Source organism: Lethenteron reissneri, chromosome 11 (assembly GCF_015708825.2).
Source record: "Lethenteron reissneri isolate LAM-NWPU_2019-01 chromosome 11, ASM1570882v1, whole genome shotgun sequence".
NCBI classification, from domain to species: domain Eukaryota; kingdom Metazoa; phylum Chordata; class Hyperoartia; order Petromyzontiformes; family Petromyzontidae; genus Lethenteron; species Lethenteron reissneri.
In genome coordinates this window covers 2,271,973-2,291,262 of record NC_083789.1, presented here as the reverse complement: position 1 = coordinate 2,291,262, position 19,290 = coordinate 2,271,973, and the positions used below count along the sequence as shown (strand labels likewise).

Below are 19,290 nucleotides of genomic sequence, written 5' to 3'. Positions count from 1 at the left end.
TAAAGTAGGGTGTATCTTATAATTTAATGCGTGGGCTGAAACTTTGAACTGGTTGCAACAAAACTATTTCTAATTCTGGTAAGACTACATTATTTTATGGGAAACTATTCTAAAATCGTTGTTCATAACCACCTTCTGGAAGATCGTGCCCTAGATAACCGTATATTTTGAATTTTAAAACACTTTTCTCTGACATGTCACTGTTATATTTTATAACTTAATATTTTACACCTTTGTTGCCCAGTTTTTTTGGATGTCGTATTTTTCAGGAAAAAAATTCATTTTTCAAAATGACCCCAAAAGTTTGGGGTGTGTCTAACCTCTCCAGCTGTCTTATAATCCGGATAATGCGTGCTCTTCCACGCCTTGTTTTATTGCTTATCAGCTCGGGGTCTGTGGTTCAAGTCAAGAGCAAGGCCTAATTGTGCAGTTCATAAAATGCATTTGGAGGAAACTCCAAACTACATACACAGCTCAGAATATTCCTTGTTCAGCAGTTATTGTGTAGCAGTGGAGTCCTTTATACGTCTGTAAGTGCATGGCAGTGCGTGAACGATTCATGAGCCTAAAGGCATTTCCACTCTGGCAGAAGCAGCGACATCTGTGATCATAATGATTGGGGAAATTCCGTTTTTTTACTTTTGTGGCGTGAATGTTTTAACTTTTCAAAAAGGTCATGTCTTCTCGGGGTTTAATAAATATAGTCCCGCCACCTTCCCCCAGCCCCTCTCAAGATTTTCGACACATTTTTGGGGTTCGGTGTCACAATTTGACTTGGCAATACAATTTTTTAAACATCTCCGCGAATGTAGTTGTCACATGACCTGTTACACACAACGTATAGGCATAAAAAAAGTTAATTCTTGAACGTGATTTGCTGCACGTACGTTTCTCTTTGAAGTCAATATTAATTGTCAAATCAATGCATCATTACATCCCTAATGGTTACTACTGCATTAGGTTCATTCTCAAACATGCTCAAGCATCTCCCTGAAATTCTATTTCCCTCTGTCGAGCCATTCACTTACATTTGTCTAATGTACGTAACATTTACTTTGCAGAATAGTGCTTATGCAGATAGTTGAGAACTCAAATAGTGCAATGCTTTTTTTTGCATCTACTTTACCTTCCTCAGTGATATTTTTTTTATATTTTTGGAAAGACAACTTAAAGAAAAAAAGAAATACACGATATGTTGTAAATGAATACTCTGGTCATGTAATAATGGGCCAACTGACGTGGATTTTTGAGGCATTATTGCTGAGAAAATTGAACTGTGCCCCCTCACATCCGATGCGTGATGGACGGAGGGCAACTTTGACCCTGATGTGGTGTCAGTGGCGATTATTACAGAGTGTGCGTGGGAGAATCATCGTACGGTGGTTTTTCTGACACGTTTACAAACTCGGCCTTGGCTGGCACCGCGCCGTCCATCTACGTAATGAGGCGGCGAGGCGACGTCAAAAATGACTCGCACCTGCGACAAACACGCCAGGCTCGGGAGCTCTTCTTGCACTTTCGCACTTGAACTGCGCCAATGTCGCGGGATGCATCGCTTTGTGGGATTGCTTACTGTGCAATGTGCATGTCGGTGGAATATAATACAATCGTATTGCTGTCCGGTTGAATTGTTGATTGGGTGTCTGGCTTGAGTCAGAACCATAGCCAACTGTATTTTAATAAAAAAAACTAAGAAAGGCCCAGAGTTAAAAACGGAGACACGGTGAGAAGAGAGAAGCAAGACAAACGAATGGAGGGGATTACGGTACAAAGAACGAGAGAGTAATGAGAGTTTAACACGTAGGCTTTTGCGATCTAACTCAAAAACCTCTATTATGGAGAGTAATGAGAGATGGAGAGAGAAAGAAAAGGGACAGGTGGGGGAGTGGAACACACAAAGGGAAGGGAAAGTATGAAAACAAGGAGCAAAAAAAAACAACAGAAAAACAACAGCAGATGGAGCGGAGAGAAAGAAAGATGATGAGAAAACGGCCAAAATCATTGAGAAAAATAACAGAAGCAACAAGAGGCGACGACAAAACAGGGAGCGACAACATGGAGAGACAGGTCTGGTCCCAGCAATAGGAATGTCGAATTTTCACCACTGGCTCAATGGTGCAAGTGGATAACCACCAACTCGCACTCATTTGTGTAGGTTGTTAACTCTGGGATCCCCGATGCTACTTAGCGTGGTCCCATGCATTCACTGGTAATGCGGATTATTAAGGATACGAAATATGTTTAATTGCAGCCATGTGAGAAGCAGCCGATGAACCTTCTGCACTACAGCTCTCGTGTAGTTATTCTTGGCGAGACGGAGGCAAGTGCCCTGAGCTGTGTGCACTTGGCTACGGGACAAAACACCGCATAAAAAAAAATCTGAAATGGGTGACATCATCACCCGCTATTTATATTTGTATTGTTTCGGGGAAATGTCCCACCCTCTTATTCCTCCTTAGAGGTGGAGAGATCCATGGAGAAAATTACCACAGCCACTCGAGTGTGATATCAAAAATAACTACGGACTCGTTGTGATGGTTTAGCTCGCGCAGTGGACTTGTGATCCCGAGGTCGCCATTTCAATTCGATCTCCTGGCGCGGCAATTGTAACAATGGACAAACGTCTCTAACCCCCCCCCCTCTACTGCCGGTCATTGTCCTTCCAGCACCATAGATCGCTCGCTCGCTCGCGTGTCGAGGAACCTTCCTTTGTCAAATGTAATGAACGAGGACCATTGTCCAAAAACATCACCTTATTGCTTTCTATTTTAATGACAATTGTGTTGATTTTTTAAATGTATCAATTGTGTTTGTGCACCACTGCGCACACGCAGCAACATCACCAAACAATCTTTTTATGTTTTTATGTTAGTTAAAGTAACTACGGAACCGTATCGGCATTCCTTCCCCCCCCCACCCCATTTTATTATTCGGGGTCTTGCTTTGCATTTAGGATCGGTGACGAACAGAAATTCGCCGTGCACCCAAAACGCACGCTGCACAGTCCAGACCCCCGCGGGGCGACACATGCAGATGCTTGCTTCGTCCTTCGCAGCCTGCTCTGTCGAGGGTTATTGAGATTTGATGGACCCGGCCTCTGAAAATAGATTATCTAGATGCATCGTTGCTGTAATTGCAGGCATGCCTAACTGCAGTATCTGCCGCAGCTATATATATGTGTACGGTCGAAGGTAATAATAATACACAATGGTAATAATTGCGGTGATGATATTCTAAGACGGTGTTTCTCCTTGATTCAGCATACAGTGCTTCTAAAAGGGCTCTCTGTTCATGCTCTTTGGTTTTTTCGGTAAAGTCACGTAGATAGAAACATAATAAAAATTAACCATTCACTTTGTTCAATTGCTTTGTCTCCTCCTCTTGTCACATCCCATTTTCATGGATTGCCTTTGCACATCACCGTCTCCCCCTGCTGCAGCGCAAGCTTCCTTCACACTCGTGATGGCCGCGGTTACCGTTAATCCAAATGTAACCGAGGGAATTATCCTTTTTTTGTTGCCAAAATACAAACTGACGAGATCTTTTTTTTACCCAGTTTACTGCAATTAGTATGACAAAAAAAAACCATTTAAGAGCATGTTTGAATGCATTAACATCGAGAGATACGTAGGTTGCAGTTGAGTGAGCAGCTGTCATTCAGCCACTTGGAGGTCAGGTTTATGAGGCCATCAATCGTACGAGACACCCACGTTCAGGGCAGTGCATTATCTTTGTGACAGCATAACTCGTCAATTTTCTAAACATTTTTGCCATAACTAGCTTCGGCTTTCTACGGGCACGTAGGCAGCGGGTAAAACAAATTCTACAACAATATTCAACCAGGGAAGACCACCGAGCTATGCGGCTTTTAACAACCAACCATGTCGCCTTATTTTCATCCGACGTTTCTCTCTTGGCGTTGTCTGGCTATTGCTGTAGGGATGGTGTAGACGGAACGGAGACTCGGGAGGAGCCATGAGCGTGACGTGGTGGTTCCTGGTTGGCGCAGGCGGCACGAGGCACCGGCTGCCACGTGAGCTCATCTTCGCTGGACGGGAGGACTGCGAGCTCGTGCTGCACGTAAGCACGCACGCGCCACATAATTAGCACCTGCCACGTTGTCATGTATATGTTGAACTTCTTTCACACCGTATGTAGCCAAACGTGCTAAATCGGAGTGCGATCAGTCGGTCCATATCCTCAAATCCCTTTGCTGGATTCACATCTGACGTGTTTTCGGGTTGTTACCGCTGCTGCAAAGCGAACGAAGTTCATACACGTACACATCGCAGAACAACCGCGAAACCCCATGCAGCTGAATTGTAGTCGTTGAACACAGGATGATGGGTCAAACAGAAAGACCCACCACGAGGAAGAAAGTTTTAAAATACTGTACAGTAAAACCTTGGATTGCGAGTAACTTGGTCTGCGAGTGTTTTGCAAGACGAGCAAATTTTTTAAATATTAATTTGATAAACGAGCGAGGTCTTGCAATACGAGTAGTACGTGTATACGCTTTGTCTGCCGAGCGTCACGTGATCACAACTGATATACGAGTGCTTTGGATTACAAACACGTTTCCGGAACTAATTATGCTCGCAATCCACGGTTTTACTGTATATATATTTTAAACACAATGGTATGTATAAACATTTAGAAATGGAGGCAGATAAAGTTGAACACATCGAAATACAGAAAAAAAAACCTAGACTACAAACTGCAGAGAGGCACAATTTACAAGTTATTAATGCGCTTGGCTGTGGGTTCAGTGGTCATCAGTTTGAAGCCACCTTAGCCCAATATCTGACTTGGCAATTTCCAATGGAAACCACATACACAGTTTTCTCTTCTAATTGAAGGTCAAATAAATCCCCTTGGCATTGTCCGCAAAAAAAGTGTGTGCCACTATTTGGAGAATGTATTGCCCCTTATTAAGTTACACAAAATATTCTTGCTGAGCAAAGACGGCAAACGTTCGCAAACGTGGTGTATGTGTGTGTGTGTATATAAAGTGCCGCACTTGTGCAAGGTGAAAGCCAGCCGTAGGGCTCACCACGGCACTGTGGGTAGAGGAGCTATTAATCCCGCACACTTGCACCGTGTTTATCACCAGGTGAGAGCCAATTGAGACGAGAGAGACTCTTTTGCAATGGAGAGCCGGTGTGCAGGACAAAGAATGAACTCGTCTTGTACAAATGTATTTCAGAGCAGAAAAGTGAACAATGCAGCCCAAGCCCACTTATTTTTGCAACATTTTTAACGATGCCATGGTCACAGCCTGTGCGTGCATCTTTTCCAAACCCCTGTATTCCTCATTCTGCCTTTCGACTTAATTCTAAGCGTGGAACTCGCCATGCTTCTTTGCGCGCTTAATTTAATGTTTATTTTTATGAATGGTAATATATCTTTTTTCTCAAAAATATTTTACGAACTAAACAATTCTAGTACACAAAGAGGGTATGGAAAAAGGGGTTGGCACCAGTACAAACATATTACGGCTTACAGTGCAATGGAAATATTTCTAAACCGCGTGTTTCAAAACTGTTTCAGTAAATTCTAGATTTTAAGCTTTCGTGACTGCAAGGATTCATACTCTTAGGTTTTTTCAGGGGCCTACCCTGGCTCCTCCCCCCTCAACCAGTGTATATACAAGGTCGGGTCTCTTGGGATTTCTCTTTACTTGATACAGCAATCGTGCTGTGACTGTTTCACCTGAAGACGGAAGCTTGTGTTGCCTCCGAAACGTCGTGATTTATGATTTTATTTCTATTCTTCTATTATTGTTTACCTACGTGACTTTACCGAAACAACCTAAGAGTATGTTTCAATAAACTCTACAACCCTGTCGTAGAAGAAAAAAAAAGGGAGGTGGGGGGGAAGGGGTGGGGGTGCCTAAATGCCCTAATGAATGATTAAATGACTATTACAGGTCGTAAATATGGACATGACCTATTATAATGTTGGATGGACAGAAGCTTCATTATTGACGACATTCCAGTTTTGATCAGAAACCAAGAACATGGGAACATTGTGAATTTAGGTTGCATCACATCGAGGCAGTCGCTCCATGTAAAATAATGTAACGTGCTGCATGGTAACATTAATTGAAAGTCCATTGTCAATTCACAGCCGAATAAAAAGCTGCCATTGCCATGCCACCCATGATGGTTCATATGACCTTATGTCACCGTATGTGGCTTGGTGAAGGGGGAGGCCACGACCGGTTAAGATGTGGCTCACCAGTGATATTAGATTAGCGCCGTTGGCTGCGTACGGTGCAATTGGAGTTCAACATACATTCATTCATGGCTGGGAATTCATAGGTCATTGTGTTAACCGCGAAACCACTTCTGCACATACGGTACTATATTGTACTGTATGTCTGTTTATTTTTATAGTTGTGCATTTTCAACTGTAGGTACAGTTACATCATGGGACCTTCTTTGCCAGTACCAAAATATGAGAATAGGTTTTCCCATTTTTTCTGTCAACAAAAAAGGGGAAAACCTATTTTCATATTTTGGTACTGGCAAAGGAGGTCCCATGATGTAGCTGCTCACCCCGAGCCCTCATTACTCTGATGGTGGCATTGTCTTTGTGCTGTACGCCTTTTGGCGTCCTCTGGTCTAACACCGTTTGAGACTAGGCTCGAAAGAAAGTTTTCTTTGGTGTGGACCAATCAGTTTCAAAGACTATGCATATTTTTGATTTAAAGCTTTCGTGACTGCAGGGATTCATATTTAACAATGCATATCAGTGTTTTTTGTTTGCATTCTGACCACAAGTATTGTGGTTAATGCAGACATGAATCCTTGTAAAACGTTTCAGTTTGGTGTTTTAACTTCATACATTAAGATGCATGGGAGTATTGCGCTACGATGGGAGGAAACAATTCAAAACTAAATAATGAATGTTTTCTTCCTTTTTCTCTGCTTTTAAAACATGGCCATTGCCTGGAATTGTACCCTGCAGCTCTATCTGCACGTACCTTTATCATCGCACACGAATCTGTATGCCCTACACGCATGAATCTCGCCATTCGTTGCGACTGCTTAGACGATTATGCGTTGTTAAACTCGGAGCTGCCGCCTCGACGGGTCTGTGGCGGTGATGCGTGACTATTAGTGTTGTTCTCTTTTTACCCTGGGCAATGTGAAAGAAGCTATTGTGGGACCTTTCGAATATGAACCCCTTACCAAGCCTCCCAGCCCCCACACCCTTCTCAGCTTCATTTCGTTTTCCTTTATCACTGCCTCCTCCCTGCCCTCTCTCGTCACCTCCCAAACTGCCTTGTGCAAGTCAGCTGACATGACATTCCTTCTTGGCCAGTCTGGTATAATAAATCCACAAAAGAACACCCAACGCTTTCACACGAAAATCCCTGTTGGATTTTTAAAGTTGTGCTGTCATGTGCCAGTCAGACATTGGTCGCGAAACCCTACGTGTTAAATTGATGTGTGTGTGTGTACTTGAATATTAACCTTTCATAGAAATTTAATTAGTTTTTGCAGGACCTCGTAAGTCATTGGGTGTTCTCACAGTTTTTTTTCCCAAGTGTTTTTATGTGACCGACTGTTCTCATTTCCAAAGTGTGCCACTTTTTGTATCATTGTTTTTGCATTGTGTGGTTTATAAATTTAGGCTTCATATATTCAACAACCGTGAAGATCAGAATTTCGTTTTTCCCCGCCCTAATTTGTAAACGTGTCTTGCCTGTGGCAGTTGCTTTGTTACAGGCAGCTGTAGCTAAGCACGTTGTCTTGTAATGGAGATGCAGTGCTTCGCGCCGTCACTCACCCAGAAGCTTGGCCAGCGCAGGGGTGTATAGCGCCCTCCAGGTCGACTGATCCGCCACAAGGCTCTCCGTTTGAAGGAGTATTAACCCTTTCCCATTCCGAGACGTCTACAAGTTGCTGGGTGGGGTCCCGTTCACCGCTCAATCTTGGAACGTGCAAGCCATTCAGTGTTACTTTTATTTAGAGAGGCATACCACCGCTGTTTTTAAAGACGATGTACTCCCCGCAGAGAACTATAGTGACATGACTGCACTCCGTGATGGCTGGCGCCAAACTGTGCCACACACCCTTCCACATGGCCTTTTACGTATGTAAACATCGTCGGAACGAATTGGGAGAAAAACTGATGACGTACACGCACACATACGTCATCAGAATGGGAAAGCGTTGAGTGTGCCTTCTTATTGGGTGTTACGGTGTAGCCTTTCCAATGATTCGCTCACACCACTGGTTGTGGACGGGCCTCCACTGGAGGGAGCTCTAGAAAGCCTCTCTAGCGAGTGTTTTAGCCGACTAACACATTGGCCAGATGTCTCGGAAGCGGTGGAAGTATCCATACTTTAACCCACCACATGTGAACTGCTGGTCGACGAACTGTAGCGCACTCATTTATATCGCTGCTCGGATAGAAGCTGGGGGATTTAAGAAACTTGCACCTTTGTTTAAACTCCTGCGCCAGGAGATCAAACCAAGTCGGTGCCCTCCGAATTGCAAGTCCAGTGTGCTGTAACGCCCACGAGTTATTTTCTGTTCGTGCTGTGACGGCATCAGCCAAAACTTTGGCCATGTATTTTAATTAATGGAAGACTTTTCACTTGTTAATTTGCAAACTAGCTAGCTCGGGATTGATTTTGATTTGCAAAGTAGTTTGCCAGTTTTCTGTAGTGTAATGGCATTTGCTTATGAAACCTTATGGCCCACACAATTCTGGTAGTATTTTTTACCTTTTTATTTTTTTTTTACCTGCGGTTTATTTTCAAATGTGGTATTTTTGGTTCGGTCTGAGCTATCTTAAACTAAATGTGAGAGTGATTACAGTTGTAGGATAAGTATTTGCCATGTAAGCAGGAAGTGGCTGATTGCCATACATATGTTCAATATGTGCCTCTGCTGCAGTGCTGTTGCAGTGCTATATAGGCCAAACTACGCTCAGGAAATATCTGGTATTGAATTCGTTGAATTACTTTTGGTGCTAGAGTACTGTGTTTTGTGTTGACGATGATATTTGATAGCCAATTGACACCAACGCTGCAGATCGTAAACGCTTGATTTTTTTCTTTTTTTCCCCCAACTACACTTTGTGGACCAATCAGTTTTGTGGACCAATCAGTTTCAAATACAATGCATATATTATCAGAGGATAATTGGTTTTTTACCCTTTTATCTGGCAACAAAACTGACACTTTTTTACAAGGAGTCATGTTTGCATTGACCACAATACCAGCAGTCTAAATGCAAACAAATTTCAATTTCAAGGACAGTACAGACATTATCAGAGTTATGTTTTTGTTTGCATTCCGACTGCTGGTATTGTGGTCAAAGCAAACATTATTCCTTGTAAAAAAGGTGTCAGTTTTGTTGCCAGATAAAATGGTAAAACACCAATTATCATATTTTGCTACTGGCAAATGAGGTTCCAATGGTGTTATCATAGGATGTTTTTTGTTTGCGTGTTTACCTCAAGTACGTGTGGTTAATGCAGACAGGATTCCTTGAAAAGGGATTCTGTTTGGTGTTTTATCATCTTAACACCTGTTTCATTGCCATACAGGTTAAAACCTATTGCTATATTTTGGTACTGCCAAGAAAGGTCCCATATTGTAGTCTGGTGTCTCTGTGGGCTTCCTCCTCGGGTGTGTTGTGTTACCCAGCATCGTTGCGTTAGCGGCCGTGTTTGTCAGTCTTTGGGTTCCAGGGACGCTGTTGCCAGGGAATGGCCTCTGGTGATGCCGTAACCTGCCCGTGCCCCAGTCGTGAACGGGCCTCCCGCCCTTTCCGTGTTGCGGCTGTGCGGAGCTGCTGCGTTGCTCGGTTGCTCGCTTTGTTTACAAAAGTGGCTAAAAAAATCCTTCTGTTTGCTCCATCGTAATGCCTACACGTGTTGAAAATGAACTTGATCTCTTGACTTTCAGGTGACGCGTGTATCCATGTGGTCGTGGTCTATAGATGTAACCAGTTGCTTTTGTAAACAGAAAAAAATGCTTATTTATACATTGCTCATGCCCGTATGTATAGGGACTGGCATGAAGTATATACCATACACTGTACTTTTCATGTCAATTGTGTGGAATGAAGAAGCTCATTTAAGTTTTTAATAGAGTTGTTAAAATAACCATCCTAATTTGGAATCAAACCTGATATACGTAGGCGGTCAGGGTACTAGCCTCTGATCGCTACACTCCAGCAAATTTCATAGGGACTTACATTACACATTCAACCAACGAATAATTTCAATTAAAGCCAGACTTTAACAGCAGAAATGAATGCCCATGAAGCTCAGCGTCTCCGTGCTCAAGCGAGCAACGGTGAGGAGCTCGTCTCGGTGGCACTGGACCAGTGGCGGAAATTCCACTTGTCCATGGCAGCGCCAAGGACAATAATTATGGGGAACTTTATTCTCCGTCTTGCACTTGCACCTTCTAATTCCGCTGTTCATTTTAAAATATGAATAGACGCACCCCTGCCAGCAGTAATAACAGTCATTTGTAATTGTGTGTGCTATCACATTAAACAATATACAATATGAAGAAAATGGAGCCTTCAAGTGAAAACATTGTATTTGCAAATTCTATATGTATTACAGAATTGTATTGTTGATTTATTTTGATTGCCTAATTGTACTTTGGAATGGTTAGCTCATTGACCTAATTGGGAATATGTAGCATCACTGTGCGTGCTCCATATTGCACTCTTCGTCTCTACTTGAAAGTTAAAACAATTTCAGTGGGGAAAAACTAAAATATCAGGAGTAACCATGCGTTTTAAATTGCATTTGACGACTTTCCACTGCAGGCTGCGTCAAAGGAAACTGACGTGTGTTGCTCTCTGCACGTCTTGTGTGTGTGTGTGTGAACAGTCGCGCAGCGTGGACAAACAGCACGCTGTCATCAACTACGATCTGGTGCACGACCAGCACGTGCTCAAGGACCTGGGAAGCCTCAACGGCGTAAGTGCAAGTTCGTTGTTGGTTCACCTGGATAGTTAAAGCTAACACGTGGGTTCGTTGGGATAGTTGAACAGCTTGGGGCAAGACCCCGCTAGGCTTGTCCGTGATTAATTTTACAACGCTTTTCCAAAGCTTGAGCACGAGAAAACAAAGCTTCGTTGCTGCTGCCGCCCAGGTTTTCGCGGCTGTGCTGTTGTACAGCTTTCTGACACGTGTTTTCGGGTCGCACCACGTGTTGTTCAACATTTGCTTCCACCCGCTGGAAGCTTCTTCGGTAACTGAATTGAGCAGCTCGTTATCTTTTATATCGCATTCTTGACACAAAAGAGGCCGCAACAGCAGCAAGCAACCCTATATATAATTGAGGGAGAGAGTGAGAAGATGCTCTCAAAACACGGGAGCGAAACGTTGTAGGACATTATGCCGAACGAAATGTGGCACAACTCGAAAACACATGGGAGAGATATAAAGCTTCTTGCTTGCGTTGGACAATCTAGCATACGCGGCCTTGGCATGTATCGGCAAGAGCTGTTTGTTTTGTTGCGTCACCTTTCAAACAACATGATGAGCGAGGCTACTGTAAGGGTGAGCTGGGTGTTAAAAATGCAAGATGTTCAAAACGAGAGTGCTGCGGGCACAGCGATACATTTCGCCGGGTTTTAGGAGAATGCATTGTAACCTCACATCCCTCGGTGCCCTTTAACCGGGTCATATAGGTTCCGTGAGGCGGCGGCCACGAGAACAACAAGGTCTTTTGTCGATATCTTTTTATTTTTGTGAGTGTCTTCAGCTTGTGCGAACGCTTGTGTGCACACTTTCTTATCAGCATAAAGTAGGAAATGGTTGCGAAGTGATTACTGCACTCTTCTTTGGTCTATTCCACTTGGGTTCTACTTTTGGCCAAGGTCTCCATGAGGTCAGCTGATTCCGTAATCATCACCAGCCATGAGCTATGTTGAATAAAAGCAACACCTGGTCTGATAGGTCAACATCAAGTCTTGGATGACCCGGTTTATTGTTTGTCTGACTAAAACTAAACGTAACAGCAGGTTCACCAATAAAACCAGCACCTGCCGACGTTTTCAGAATAAAAGACAAATCTTCGTCCATTGTGCTCCTATTATGTAAATCAGCGTAAGTCAAAGTGTATCCAACAAATGGGATAATGCATTACATTCATATGAACCTGAGTTCGAATCCCGACCAAGGATGACATCAGTAGGCGAGTGATATATCGAAACCGGTCCTGGGCTACCCTTCACGAACCCCCCACTGTTCCTCGTGTTGATGTACGGCACAGACGAGAACCCCACGTGACCAACACGGTGTGGTGGGGGCAGGGCAGAGGCCTTCATCTCCCTCTGGATTGAATAAAAGAGCTATTATTGTTATTATTATTCAATGAAACTGATATATATTAAAAGCAAAAGAAAAATAACTAGAAGCTGAACTGAAAAAAAGTATCTATTTGAAAGCAGACTGTAAGTTGAAACATAATAGAACTTGGCCTTGGATGTTCTTACAGCCATGTGTTTTATTTAATTTAACAAAAATGCACAGCTTGGGGTATTTTTTCATTTCCAGTGTTGTCCTGGTGATCACGTTGGTTTCCAGCTGCTATGACGGGAAGAGATGAAACGACTTTTCTGATCAATAGTGTAATGCAATGGAAATTCGCGGTGGCTTTCTGTTCGCTTGTTCACGTACTTTGTTTTTTTTGTTTGTTCTTTCAGACGTTTGTTAACGAAGTTCTGGTTCCCGATCAAACGTACGTCTCGCTCAAGCAAAGCGACGTTATCCGCTTCGGATATGATATCCTTTACAGCTTCTGTGGCAATGGAATGACAACGTTGGTAAAAGGCGTTTATTCCAGTCAAAAATGTGACGTTTCTAAGACTTGCTGAACATTTCTAAAAATATATATATACGTGTGTATGAAATACATCTGAAATCGGGAGTCTCGTCATACATTTTACTACCATGTGTTTAGAAAAAAATTGTAACACAAATACAATAGAATAATATTCTGACATGGGTATATTTAATTAAGTCATTACATTTACACATATTTTAATAAATTGCGATGATAGTTTGGATACTAATATGATTGCGTAAACATCTGTGTGTCATTTACTATATACCACACATGTGGCGTTATGATGCCACATAGCTTCCCATTATTCATGAAGCCTCAAAGGATATTCAGATAAATTAGTAATTATAAAATTACAGCTGCTTCCAAGGCTACGATTCAACAGTCACTGCTGACATCTCCAAGTTCGTTACGAAGAGGGTGGCAAGGACTCGGGACAAAGTGTACGTCCGGTAGAAGCCAATGTATATAATCTCTGTATTAGAACAAAAAACAAATTTTTTTTCTATTTAAGTTTACGACTCACCCTCCTCGCCTCCCTGTCACAAGCAAGAGCGATGAGGTGGACTAGTCTCAGTATTCACGCCCCAATTCAGCCTTTAGTTAAGCTTCATGCTCAGCGAGTGAATTATTTTATTTTGTTTAGCGAGGTTGTTCTACACGACTCGTTTTGGTCGGATATTTTGAGGCCCACTTTTAGGCCTTCCTTTGTTTCTTATGTGGCTTGAATTAGAGGTCCTTTATCTGCAAGAGAATTATACATAATAGGCGCATATATTCGTGAACATATCATTGAGTGTTATTGAAATTTTATCGCAGTTATCTATACATTTTTCATGATTCTAGGTTGCATTATTAATGACCTTATCACTAGTTAACCAGGATAAACCCTTGAGATTCATATCCTATTTCCAAGGGGGCTACTGGCAAGATAGCAGCATATCAGTTCCACTTAAGATGCATATAAAATAAGTCGGATGTAAAGAAGTTATAATACACATCACACACCACTATAATACATTAATTTAGACTTGATAAAAAAAAATCGAATTTTCAAAGCGTGATATAAAATGGTTTGAAGAAAGGTATTCAACTTTGAGCTTTTCAATAAAGAACCAAACAGTTTTAAAGAAAACAATCCCTTTCCTCGTATGCCGCCTTCCTGTGGCTATTAAAAAAATAGTTTCGGCTAGCACTCAGACGCTACACCGCCCAGAGATATAAAGAAAATACTGCACTTGTTTTTCTCGTGAGCTTTTTGCAGTTGCAATCCAGAGGTTACTGTTCCGAGATCCTGGCACTTTGCCTCTGTCCATCGAGCAGAAGAGATGGTTTCACCACAGTCGATCGGTAGGTCACGTGCGGTGAAGTGTAGGGTACTGCCACCTCTTCCAAGACATCTGGCCAACGTGGACGTGTAGGCCAAACATGCCCTCTAGAGGGGCTCTTGTGCTGCCTGTAGTTGAGGCCTTTCCACCGGCAGTTGCATGAGTAAGAAATTGCCGGGCTGCACCTTTACCCTTTGGTTTTATTAATGAAGTGGTAAAGTTTTCAGATGTGTATACGTGATATTGCAGGTGTACATCCAGGAAAATTTAAAAAAGTATCCCCATTTTACGAGGAGTTACCCACAGATGTGGTCATGCTGTACGGTTAAGCAATTCTGTCGGCAAAATACAAGTGGCTTGATTCATCGTATGCCCTGCTGCTCCACATTTATTCTGGAAGCCACTTTGCCGTGAAATTTCTCAATTTCTTGGATACAACACAACCGTTTGCAGTGTTTTCTGATTAGTTTGAATTGGTGAATTGTAGACACTGTTAAGCATTGTATTTTTCATTTATCGAAGCTTGCTTGCATAATGAACGGAGATATTGCTTCTGTTGTTTGGGAGCGGTGGTGCTCAAAATTCAATCTCCACTGGCATGTCTGTATATGTATGACAGTTGACAACGTGTAAAATGTGGTTTGTATAATCAACACCTCGTAAGTAATGTTTGTTAAAAATGGAAAACACTACACTGCGTTTCTAGGCGTAAAGTTTGGTCATTTTTGGACCATAGCAGTTACTGTCCGTCTGGAGTTTGTCCATATTGCACATCTACCAATCCACAAAAGATAAAACAAAATATCTCTTGAGTGCAAACAAGCATTGATATGGAGCTTATCTCCGTTGATGGTCCTAACTTCATCAGTGGAAATTCCACCTTCCCAGGGCATCTCTCAGGACAAATGTACCCGTGGATTTTGGAGCATTGGAACACCAGGGAAAGATCGGCTAGATTCCCACCGAGTGTTTGGAAATGGGGGGCGGGGGGGGGGAGAGTGGGGAAGCCATATGCTTTCCCCCTTTGCTTCTTGCCCTTCTCTTTTCAAAGCTGTTTCCACATGCCTGATTTTACAACGACAACAAAAACGCAGCAAGTTGTCCACAAGGTGAGGAAACGTCTCGCGCTGCTTTTTAATGCCCCGCAGATGGGGTCCCTAAGGCAAATGATAGTCGGTTAACGCTCGCGCATTTAAAACGTCGACAACAGCAAGCGTACGTTGACAGGTGGCTGTCGTGAAACAAGCTTTTGTTGCCTTTGACCCTTAAAGAGCCTTATAATTTGGTCAAAAGTCAATGCGTCCACATGTTCAACAAATACTGCAGTGCATTCATCTCTGTTCGTGGCCCCGAGCCGTTTGTGGATAATCGACATTATTGTGGGGGCCAGTCTGTAAATAAGACAACCAGTCCGGAGGTCCCATAAAGATGGTACTGAACCTTCTGGGCTGATGGTGTACTGAACTTGTATATCTCTCCGACTTGTTTTTGGGTTGCACCACGTGTTATTTATTATTTCTGATGTTTTCCTTCTTGAAGAAGCGGACACCACGCGGAGCGAAACGTCCGATTTCATCGCAAACAACATCATGCCGAACAATACACGCGGCACATTTCAAAAACACTTTGGGTTAGATAAACAGCACAGTTGTGAAAACCTACTCCGTAGTAACGCAGTATTCTGTTCTCAATATTATCGTGTGGCCTCTTAATTCTCTTGCTGTACTCAGATGTAAATGCATACATGTCTGAGTGATTGCAATTGTCACGTTTATATAAAAATTTTGTATCCAAATATATTCTGTTACATAAGGTCTTGCTACAGCTAATCATTATTCTGCTGCATAATCCTAGTAATCTCACTAAGTTACCAGCATTAATGGATAAACCATGGATATTCTAACGTTAGTTCAGCCGAATCCACGGATGTGTGTGTTTACGTGAAATTCTCAACGTGCATGCGTCGGTGAAGGAAATGTTTAAAGGGACCTTTTTTAAAGAAGAGATACAAGCTGCAGATGACTCCAGTTCACTTGTTTATTTTATTCTTGTACCTCGGTCTTTTGGGCCATTGGAGGCCTTGAATATGTATTCAATATTTAGTTCTACTGGAGGAATCCGATGAGCTCTTTGTTAACAGATGTCCAGTCGGGATGGGTAAGAATGTTACAACAACAAACAATTCATTAACACGATGGTAGTGCAGAGTACAAGAATGGTAAAGAAATCGCCCAAAAACATATAGATACAACTAAACCATTCCCATCCTGCCAGGCAAAGTCCACTGGGGTCTTCACGCTCATACCTCACCGTTTCCTTCACCGGTGTCTTCTTGCAGTGCTCTTCACACATCTGCCTGTCTGTCGCAGTCTCTTTCAACTGAGACAACGTCCAATCCCATCCACATTTTCATTCGAAGTGCTCTCAATCATAATTTACCACGACCCTTTTTGCCATGAACGCTGCTTTATAACGGACAAATAATAATGTATATAGCGGTGCGCTAATGTTTCGGGCAATGACAGTTTCTGCAGAGTCATTGCCTTAAATATTAGGCGACTACTTATTTTATCAAACGTTGTGAACGAGCGTTTTGTGTTTGTCCTTGAGTGCCCCTGCTATAGTAGCCCATTAAGTTTTTTTATGGCAATCACATTAAAACGTGCGATAAAATACACACAGCCGTGCGCTTTTCCTGCCATGCCTTTTGCACTTCGAGTAGCTTGTGTTAATTATATTACAATTGAATGCTAATTACTGTTTATTTTTTTGAAAAGATAACTCAGAAAATTTTATAAAATCGGGAAGAGCCCACTGACTGATGTGCATGCATTTGCGATGAACACCTAATGGATAACCAGTGCACATGGTGCTGCTGTTCCATTGTCATTGGCTGCTTTATTGGATGTTGGCGGCTCATTGCAGAGTAATCCAGCACTTCTAATACAGAGGGTTAGCAGACCACACGTGGTGCGAAACGCTGTGTGTTTGCCGTCGAGGTGCCATACCATGGCTCGCCAGAGGAGGTGGTACAGCAAGCGTGGACTCATCTCCATCTGTTCCATCTTGATGGGAGAGTGCTGCTCCCTTTACACGAGTAGATTTTCTTTGAGTTCTCCGGTTTCCTCCCATGTATAAACTGTCCTTAAGTGGCTGAACACAACTTCAAATGTAAACAACAATGCAGGGCCCTCGCTGGAAATGAGTCCTCCCGACTCGGTATGGCTTCCTGGGTAAATAATAATAATTATTGTTGATATTGTAGCTGTCTGAGTACAGAGGTGAAACCTGAAATGAATCGTGATCAAAGTTGCCAGTGGAAAGACCCATAGATTGAGGTAATGCAATCTCTCTTACGGATTGAGATCTAGAAACAAGGTTGCATCATTGCCTTTTCACATCGCTGAATTAATGCGGTGACGAAATGCACGTGGTTTACGCGCGTACGCACACCTGGTTCGCACTGGCTTAACCATATCGGTGTCCTGTAAACACCGCAAGGTCTTCATGCAGTGTCTATATCTTATATGAGAATCCACTTATCTGTAATGATTCGACTCAATTTTAAGCAGGATATTACGACGTTTCATACTGTCAAGCAGAATATAAGACGCACATAAAATGAAGCCGTCAATCAAGACGTATGTGTGCCGCCTGTTCTGTTTCAGCAGCCGAGAGAGATCGGCTGAAGCTTCACTTTTATTCCTTAACAGTCGATTACATCCCAATGTGTACACAGTGGAGAAAGGGGAGCACAAGGTGCCCGAAGAAGCCTTGAGGGTGAGTAATTCACAATGTTCATGCAATGAAGCACTGTGTAAGCAACGAGAGTACATGTGGGGGCACAGGCATATAAGGCCGCCACACCAGCCGGCCTGTGGCAGTCTCTCCGAGTACCGGATGTGTTTAGTGATATCACACAGCCATGATTGTCATCTATAAAACTGTCCTATTTTCTCAAACAGAACGGTTTGGTGAAAAAAATATATATCTAAGAATAGGGTTTACCCTTTTTGGAAATTAAACAGGTGTGTTAAGATCTTCAAACACAAAGTCGATAACTTTTGCAAGGCATCATGTTATATTGCCAGAAAAGGGTATCTTTTTTCATCATTTCGATACTGGCCAAAAGGTCCCATAGATATAGAACGTTTTGGATGATAGCTTTTAAAAATGTTCACAGTGCATACATACTTGAGTTTAAGGGTTGTGCAAAGTAACATTGTTTTATACATTTTGGAGAACATTTGCTGTAGCATGTACACTCTTTGCTGCTGCGATAACAAACTTGCGTGCAGTTACAAATTTGGATTTATAAAGTATCCAAACGCATCCACAGTTCAAGATGCTGTAGGAATGGAGGAGTGTGCAAAATGAGAGAAAAAAAAAATTTTGGAGAGAAAGTCATGAGGGGTGGAATACTACAGGGAGGAGGAGATGAATGAGATGACATTGCGGTAAAAGTGCGAATGAGGACTCTTCATAGAGGGAGACAGTCACAGACAGGAGGGGTTGGTAGAAGGTCTTGAGCCTGGACTTGGAGGGAGTTGTGAGTGCCGATAGCCAGTGGGAAGACATTCCCATGAGGGAAGATGTGTAGAAGGAGTGACCTCCCATTATTGGATAGCAAAAGGATTTATTATTCTGCTTGTTTACCTGGGACATTAACTAGAGGCTTTGACAGAAGGCCTTTGTTGTTCGAACAGAGAACACGTAGAGGGGAGGAGCTCAAGATGGGGTGGGGGACAAATCCGTAGACGATGTTTAAGACGGTGAGACTGATCTTTTAGTAGAATTATATTGGCAGCAATGGGAGGCAGTGAAGGAATCTGAATGTTCAGGTAATATCTGGATCATTGCCGCAGGTAAAACGTCTGTGGTGGGATAATGTATTTGGTGTGCATATTTACAAACACTGTAATCGCCATCATTTGTTAAAATGTTTTCACGAGGTCTCCTAAACAAACACTAAAAGTGTGTAACGTTTGACTGTGGCCTGTGTAAAGATGATATTTATACCTGTGTGAGTCTCTTGCTACCTTTGGCAGGGATATGTGGGTTCGCTGAGACTGTGGCTTTGGAATGTGCATGGACCCACCCGTTGTTATGGTTTTGAAAGTTTAGGAA

The 19,290-nt window shown here is 42.6% G+C and overlaps 1 protein-coding gene across 1 annotated transcript in view; it reads left to right on the top strand.

Moving 5' to 3' along the window:
- LOC133341267 (centrosomal protein of 170 kDa-like) overlaps nt 1-19,290 on the top strand; it is a 77,283-nt gene that overhangs the window by 12,021 nt on the left and 45,972 nt on the right. Inside the window, 4 exon segments of the mRNA XM_061549764.1 lie at nt 3,940-4,080; nt 10,873-10,962; nt 12,696-12,776; nt 17,887-17,943. Of these exon segments, the coding sequence (XP_061405748.1) occupies nt 3,976-4,080; nt 10,873-10,962; nt 12,696-12,776; nt 17,887-17,943 (333 nt within the window). The 5' untranslated portion in view covers nt 3,940-3,975.